We start from the raw sequence: 8557 nt of genomic DNA on the forward strand, positions 1-8557 counted from the left end.
ATAATTTTACATAAGTGATTTGTTATATATATAACATAGATATGTCTATATGATGTACATATCTAAAAATAAAGAAGCTTTTTATTAGAAGTCCAACTTTTATGTATAATTGTTTTCATTCTTCTTATTGTTTGATATAATTTTTTTGTTTAATCTTTAAAATACTTAATTGAATAATATAATATTTTTCTGTTATTATGGTTTTAATTATTTTATAGATTAACTTTTACAATTTATTTGTGTAACTGTATAGAGTATGATGTTTACGTTTTATATGATATTATATATTATTCAATTAAATATCTTTTATTAAAAGTAAAATGACCATTTTTTTGTATTACAATAATTTATAGATAAATTTTATTTGTGTTTACTATAAAATTTTGCATCATATTTATTTTTTTTACACATTTTCATCATATTATTTTTTTTATATTTAATATAGAGTTATTTAAACAATATTTATCATAAATAATTAGAAAAAGAAATCCTCGTGCATATGCACAGGTTACTTAGTAGTTTAAATTAAAGACAATAATATTATAACAATAGTATTTCTTTTAAGAAAATAAAATTAGTTTATTTAAACTAAAAATTAATTAAAATATGATTTAAATTCAAATTTAAAGATAACAACATATTTATAATCTATAACAATAATTAAAAATTATAAATTCACTAAAAATTAAATTAAATTAATATAAAGATAATAATATACTTGTAATAGTAACAATTTAAATTTTAAAAACTTAAAATCATAAAAATCAAACTCTTTTGCACAAACAAGTGTGAAAAAAAGTATTTTGTCTCTCCCTATATTTGGCTTGATAAATAAAATAATTTAAATAATTAAAATTAAATATGTATGAGTGATTAACAACTAAAAAGTGAATATTTTTTAATATTTATTTAGAAATGGTGAGAAGTTTAAAAAATAAATTTATAAATTTTTTTAAAAAAATAACTAAATAAAAAAATGATAAAAAAAATGAGTATTTTAATGTATGTTTGGATATAAATTTATAATTACTTTCAATGAAAAAAAAACATATGTTCTAATATAAAAAAAGTAAAAACATCTGAGTATATAATATTTCTTTTATTCCAAGTTTTCAAGTACAATCTTAAAAGTTAAAAGAGTACTTTCAAAAAAAAGTTAAACTAAAAATTTATTATCTTTATTAATAGTATTGTATAATAAATATAGATTATGGGTAATTATTTTTTGATACTAGAGAAAAATAGAAATTATGCAATTAACCATTATATAATTAAATAAGATATGCAAAACAAATTAATGGAAAAATAGGGAGCACCTCACCTTCCAAAATAATTACTTAAATTTACAACATATAAATAGTTTTTTTTTAAATAATATAATTGAAATAGATAACCTTCAAAATATAATGTTTGTCATTGTTACCAATTAATTCAAATTGAAACACACTAAAAATCATCCATTAATTCAAATTCAATTACACCGAACAAATTCTATACCAAATCAAAAAAATTATATTCCATCAGGGAAACGTAATTTATCTTCTCATAAAATCATAATCTAATCATTATTAATCCATATTTTATCTCTTAATCATGATAACAAATAAAAAAAAATCATTAAAAAAAACTAATAACTCAAATAAGCAAGAAACCCGACCCGACAACCCGAAAGAGAAGAAAGTGAGTTCCCGCTCACATTTTAAACGCCCGCCTTTGCACTCTGCCACTATTGTAGCCGCTTTCCACGCGCTGCATTCCCAGTGAGTGAGAAACCGATAAGAGATAAAAACCGATAAAATAAGAAAAAAATTAAAAAAAAACAATATAAAAAAAAAGAAGCAAAATCTTTATATTGTTGCTAACGAGTTGCATTATTGATCAGGGTTAGTGGTGGTGATACAGTGTATGTAGGGTTCTGAAGAAGACGACGAAAAAACTCTTTTGATAATGGAGTCTCCAGAACCTTCCAATAACAACAATGGCAGTTCTTCTGCCTCTCCTCTAAACGGCAATCACAACGATTATGAGAAATCCTCTAAAGTACAAGTTACTTCAACTTGTTAACTATTATATTCTTTTTTACTTCTTAAAATCGTTGATATCCCAAGATCACTTTAATTAGGGCTTTTGCAAGACTTTCAATGAATTATGGTTGTTTTTATTTATTTATTTCAAGGAGTGAATTTTACGGTTCTTGATTTTTAGGTGAAGGCTAATTCGAAGAGCATTTTGGTGTTTGGGATCATTGGTAGTTTTTTTTAGTGATGAATGTGATGGAACTTTGTTTGATTTCATCTTATTTGTTTTTTTTTTTGTTCATTGTTTGCTGATCATAGTGTCCAATGCTAATTGTGTGTTTGGAGTTAACGAATTCAGTTCATTGAATTGCATACATGCATTATTCGAAGAAACTTGTTTTGGATGATGTTTGTTTTGGACCTTATTGTTTGTTTGAGGGTTTGTGAATCTTACTGTGTTTGACTTTGTTGGACTCAAATCTGTTTATTTTTGTTGGTTATGGCAGTGACTTTGACTGGCTGTTTCCTAAAATTGTTTTGGTGATGATGTTCTATCCTCTCTAAAGTTATGAAGCCTCAGGTCTTATTAATGCGTAAAATGGTTAAAAGAAATAAAAGACCATGGATTAGAAGTGTTGATAGACCTTGGACAATTTTTGCATGTATGCATTGTGATGACACGTGTTGATTATTGATTCAGACCCTGATTCTTCAACTCTCTTTTATGTGCAGTAGTGATGTTTAGTGCATTAGTTAGCTTATCATGTTTTCAGATTGTTCCATTTTATTTCAATTGCAGTATCAAATCATGAAATACTAAATGGTATTTGCGTGGCACCTTTTCAATTTCAGGATTCGCCCTTTTATAGATACGTGAATGCTTTATCTCCAATACCCACCAAGGCTCCTCATGCGGCACAAGGTTTTCTAGGGCTCAATTCTCCACCCCTTGTATTCAAGTCTCCACGTATTTCTCACCGTGAAACACAGCCCATGGAAAGGTTTGTTACTTCAATAGTGTGTGCTTGTTTAGTTATCGACAATGCATTGGCTTTTCATTGACAAAGTTTGTCCATACCAGGCCCCAAGGCACTCAGTCACTCAGTGGAGATATATATCAAAGTGAAAATGGAGGCAACAGTCTTGGTGTAGCTGCTGGAGATTCTGGAAAATCAAATTCTGAACAGCCACTGCCAGAGAGGTTTGTAGCTGACACTCAGAAGGTTTTTGACTCCAAGAATGATACAAATGCTCAAAACAACAGTTCTCTCCTGTCTATTGATGAATATTTGGCTGATCCTGGGGATATTGATCAAGTGTATTCAGATGACAATGGTGTGGAACAATCTACAGATGCAGCTGAATCATCACTAAATGGCCTAACTCAGTTAGATAAAAATATATCAAAGGATGGTCCTGGTGATAAAAATAAGGAATCTTTGGGTTTGTCAGAGGATTCTAATAAGGTTTATCAAGAAAAATCAGCATATGGTCAAGAAACTGAAAAGATTGAAGGGGAGAAAAATGATGTTCAATGTGCTTCTCAAGATCCCACAAAGTTAGAGTCCAATTTAGCTGCAGGTGATTTTGATAAACAATATTGTGATGATCCACATCCCCAGGTATACCATAGGTCCTTGCTCTCTCTCTCTCTCTCTCTCTATATATATATATATATATATATATATATAATATGTTAAATTAGGATCCAACTTCTCTAAAGTGAGGGAATTGCACTTTAGAGAATAAAGTGCAATAATAACTATTGATTAAAAAATCTATGGTTGATATTACAATTAATTTTATATTTTATTTTGAAGAAATTTGATTTTATAACAAATCTTAATCATTGATTTTATAATTGTGAGTGCACTTTATCTTCTAATTCCTACCTTTAGAAGAGTGAAATCTGTTAAGTTAATGTAGGGTAGTCAGTATTTATAGATATGATCATTGTGACCTAGATGTTTCTCTTTCTTTCTTTGTATCTAAATGTTTAAGCTTTAGCTTGAGGAAAATTATTGATAGGATAATAAAAACTTTACACCTGTGTGGATGTCTGATCCTCTTCAGGATGTTCAAGGGTGTGAAGATTACAATGAGACGGTGTCAACCTCACATGTAACTGCAGAGAATATCTCGCAAGAAGGTTCAGAGGTAATCAAACGTTTTGTTTTTCTTTTGTCCTTTGGAAGCAGGTTAACATTTGTTTGAATTTTGTTGTGATTTCATGCTTTTCTTCCTTTTTAAGTGTCATTGTTTATGTCAGTGTGTTTCCTGTATTTTTAATCTGAATAGTTTATTTCAAGGTCAATGATTATTGACTAGAATATGCGGCTTTTTTTTTTTTTTTTTCTTTTGTCATTACTCATTTGGCATCTATTATCACCAATTAAGATTTAAGAGACGAGAATTGGATTAAGATCTTCTGTAGTTCAAAATTGAACTGCATGAGTCTTAACCATTGATTAACACTTTTACTAAAATAAAATATTAATAGTAACATATAATAAAATAAATTTATGGTGGAAGATTGAACTGCACCCGTTGCAGTTTTTCTTGAACTGTAGAGTTGATATTTATAATCTAATGCGTTTATAGAGCTTTGCATGGTGACAGTAATATTTTTAAGGAAATTAGCAGCAGCGTATACTCCATATCTCTAAGGCATATGGGTAACTGAAATCGAACATCTGCAGTTAAAAACTTTCCTCCATTTTTCTGCTTATTAAATTTCCTTCAGTTGGAGCTTTGAAATTTTGTTGACATGCAGTAATTGCATTTTCTCAGTCAATCAAGATTGTTAAAAATTGAGTCCTGATGAGATATCACATCATAGATGTCACGGTTTAAGGGCATCTAGTAGTATAAGGAAATTTTCATGCATGACTGTCTTTTTCTCTCTGGCCTCGGAAGATATTTTAAACTAAGACATGTCAGCTATAATTCGCTTCCTAAAAGGTTTTAGTCCCGTAGGATGAAATTAGTGTGTTTCTAGTGGCAAATCTGCTTGGCAAATGACTAATCTATCAGAGTATTTTTGTAGGAAAATATATTGCGGTCAGATTGCCAGGAATTTGCATATTATTTTTTGTTTGAGTCTAACGATTTTCTTTGTGCAATATAATAATTATTACATATTTACAAGCACTGTAGGCTACTCTAAAGTACCATGGCATTCGTAGACGCTGCCTACAATTTGGGGAAGCTGCTTCCAATGCTCTTGGAAGTAACAAGCCTCATGTGAAACTGAATGCAACTTCAAACGAAATGAAAATGGTCAAGTTGTCTGAACCTGTCACTTCCTTGTGTCCTCAGCGAGGTAGTGGAAACTTACCTTTGACAGAGACAGGAATTGGGGTTCATTCAAATGGTTTCATAAATGCTATGCCAACTGGTCAGGCTGCAACTACGGGTGTGAGATTGTCAGAGAGTTTACAAGTGATGAAATCCGCACCTTCAATAAGGTTACAAAGAATGGAGAATGTGAAGAGATCCATACTTTCATCTAGTTCTGGCAGGCCATCATTAGTTGAAACAAAAAATGAGAGCCGTGAAATTGTTACTTCAGTATCTTCAGATGCTGAAAATTCCGAGGATTTCAACCAACCTCCTAACCCCCGCAAGAAAAAGTCAGTTTTTTTTTCTCTATAATAATACATTATTTCTAGTTTTCTACTCTTTATATGCTTATAGTTACATCAGCAAATATTTCATTGCTCTTCAGGATGAGAACATCAGTCATTGCTGATAACAATGGCTGTAAGCGGTGCAACTGTAAGAAGAGTAAATGCTTAAAACTGTAAGTAAATTTTTGTATCTTTTGGTATTTCACTTTATATGATATATGCAGTGTTCGTCTTTTTGATTTGAGCACCTTGCAGTTATTGTGATTGTTTTGCTATTGGAGCCTACTGTACCAACCCCTGTGCTTGCCAAGGCTGTTTAAACAGACCAGAGTATGCAGAGACAGTTTCTGAGACTAAAAAACGAATTTTAGCTCGTAACGCGAATGCGTTTGCTCCCAAGATTGTAAAGGCTAATGCCGATAATATGGTATTCACGTGTTGTATTTTTGTTCATTTTTTCAGTTTCATAAATGAATTGACAATTTTATGTTGCTTCTGTAGGAGGATGAAAATCTGACGACACCATCATCAGCAAGGCACAAAAGAGGTTGCAATTGCAAAAGGTCAAAGTGTCAGAAAAAATATTGTGAATGTTATCAGGTTGTGTATATTATTCCCATTTCTATATGCTCTAAACATTTGACCTGTTTAATCTCCTGTATCTGCTAATAGAACCTTTTTCTTTCCAATATTTGAAAAAGGCTAATGTGGGATGCTCTAGTGGATGTCGATGTGAGGGATGCATGAATGTCTATGGCAAGAAAGGTAAGACTTTATATTATGAATAGATATTATAAATTCTAAATGCACCACAAAATTTAGTTTAAATTGTCCAATAAGTAGAAATGATATGAAATGAATGTTGGGAGGTTTTGATGTTTCTTAATACGCATCCTTGTAAGGGAAAGGGTAGAGACCGCGTTTTTAATGACAAATTTGTAATTCAATAAAGAAATTCGACCCAAATCCCACCTACAACTAAGCCCATTTGGCTTGCTTTCGAATATGTTGGTCATGATCCCATATGCCACTGCTTTGCTTTACGGTGCCCGTGTAATAATAATCTACTATGCCCTTTTGGAGGTGGTGGGTTTATTGTGAAATGTGAAGGGACTCCTTAAGTCTCGCTAACTGGTTATTGAAGCATTATTAAAGTATAAGGTTAATTATTTGAATGGCAAAGTTTGGGGAGGGATAAATTTCACTAAGATATGCAACTACGAATATTGGTTAATGTAATACCCATTTTTTAAATTCAGATTATGTTTCAATGGAAAAACGTGCTTTGAGTAAAGAAAGGGTGAGCAACATTGTTCAAACAGGATCAGACAGCACATCTCACAATAAACTGGAAATGGTGGCAAGCAAGACAAATTATGATGCCTTTTCACCTATAACGCCATCATTTCAATTCTCTGAGTAAGATTGCTTTCACTATAAATCCTCCAACATTTAATACAAGAAATTCTGGTCCTGAATATTTTGACATATCGGCTTTTTTGCTTTGATCGACTTTTTTCCATTTGTCCAGCCAAGGCAAGGAGGCTGCAAAATCCAGAGTTTTCTCCTCAAACTGTCTACCATGCCCTGAATCCAATGTCAGCATGATTGCATCTAGTGCAAACTACACTAGTTCTTCAGAGAAATTACACAGAAGGCATGCACTTCTGGAAACAAATGAGATGTTGACAACCGCCCCCTATGATTCGCAAAATAATTGCAACAATGTTGACATGATGGATCAGTATACTCCTGTGTCTCATCCTGAGCCATTGTCTGGCGCTTCATCAGTCTTCTCTGGAGCTAATGAGTGGACAAATATTCCTCAATCCCGACTCTCCCATGGAAGTATTCGCCAGTTACCTAGCGGCTCTCTTCGTTGGCGTAGTTCCCCATTGACCCCAAGCACTGGAGTAGGTGAAGCACATTATTTACAGTGTCCTGAATCAGATAACAGGCTCTTTGACATTCTAGAAAATGAAACCCCTGATACACTGATGCAAGCTTCAACTCCCATGAGGTCTGTAAAAGTAAATTCCCCTACCCAAAAACGAGTTTCTCCTCCCCAGATTCGTTATCATGGGTTTGGATCAAGCTCCTCTGGAGGACTCAGACCTGGCAGGAAATTTATGTTGAAATCCGTACCTAGTTTCCCTCCATTGTCTCCTTGCGTTGATTCCAAAGGCAATGACAAAGAAGATTTGGGTGACAGTGAGAGCAAGTGCAGCAACTCAGCTAAAGAATGCCCTCAATGAAGTGTTACACAGACAATCTGGTGTCAGACATCTTGTCTGCCATAGGTATGTTGACAAAATTCTCTTGTTATTTTGTTTAAGATGTTTTAGAGCCTCAGCATTTTAGTAACACTTTCTTCATTGTGGCAAACAGGTTGCTAAGTGACTTATTGTGTGAACAGTCAATGCAAAATTGAAGTTATGGCTTCGTTTTCCTCCGATGTCTCTATTTTTTTTAAGCATTTAGGAAGTTTTAGCTTAGTAGTTTCTTTTTGGATCAGGTTCTTCTTGATCTCCGTTTTTTTGCACATACGTACATGGAGTCGTTCTTCAAGGTAAGTTTGCCTTGTTAATTAGTTAGGTTAAATAAATAAAACATTACTCATTGAGTACAAAATTGTTATTATACATTGTTGCTAATCAATAGTAGCATCTTATAAGTTGGGCTCCTACTTCGCTTTGATTGTTTAGTTTTGGTGTACATGTAGTATTTGCAAAATGTGGTATTCGAGGAATTAACTTCCATTTTGAGCAAAGAATTAATTCCTGGTTTGAGTAGTAAGCATGAACATAGATGTTGAATCTTATCCAGTTTTAAGTTCAGTGTTTGGTTATATGTTTTAGCTTCCTGGTTTTTCGTATCTTATGTTTGCATTTAAGGGGATAAAAAAGAGAA

At 32.2% G+C, this 8557-nt stretch overlaps 1 protein-coding gene across 2 annotated transcripts; it reads left to right on the plus strand.

Annotated features, from left to right (window-relative positions):
* Positions 1-1725: 1725 nt before the first annotated feature.
* On the plus strand, positions 1726-8342 carry LOC109811088 (CRC domain-containing protein TSO1). Of its 2 annotated transcripts, none has more exons than XM_083063837.1 (12): positions 1726-2046; positions 2871-3019; positions 3100-3640; positions 4092-4175; positions 5175-5650; positions 5746-5820; positions 5903-6074; positions 6149-6247; positions 6349-6412; positions 6907-7066; positions 7179-7947; positions 8036-8342. In XM_083063837.1, the coding sequence occupies exons 1-11, from the start codon at positions 1948-1950 to the stop codon at positions 7900-7902; spliced, it is 2643 nt and encodes an 880-aa protein (XP_082919963.1). In that variant the 5' UTR covers positions 1726-1947; the 3' UTR covers positions 7903-7947; positions 8036-8342. The 2 variants fall into 2 exon arrangements, with proteins under 2 accessions (XP_082919963.1, XP_020230310.1); XM_020374721.3 differs by having other exon boundaries at positions 1728-2040.
* Positions 8343-8557: the final 215 nt, after the last annotated feature.

Source organism: Cajanus cajan, chromosome 9 (genome assembly GCF_000230855.2).
Source record: "Cajanus cajan strain Asha chromosome 9, NIPB_CcT2T_4, whole genome shotgun sequence".
Classification (NCBI taxonomy): domain Eukaryota; kingdom Viridiplantae; phylum Streptophyta; class Magnoliopsida; order Fabales; family Fabaceae; genus Cajanus; species Cajanus cajan.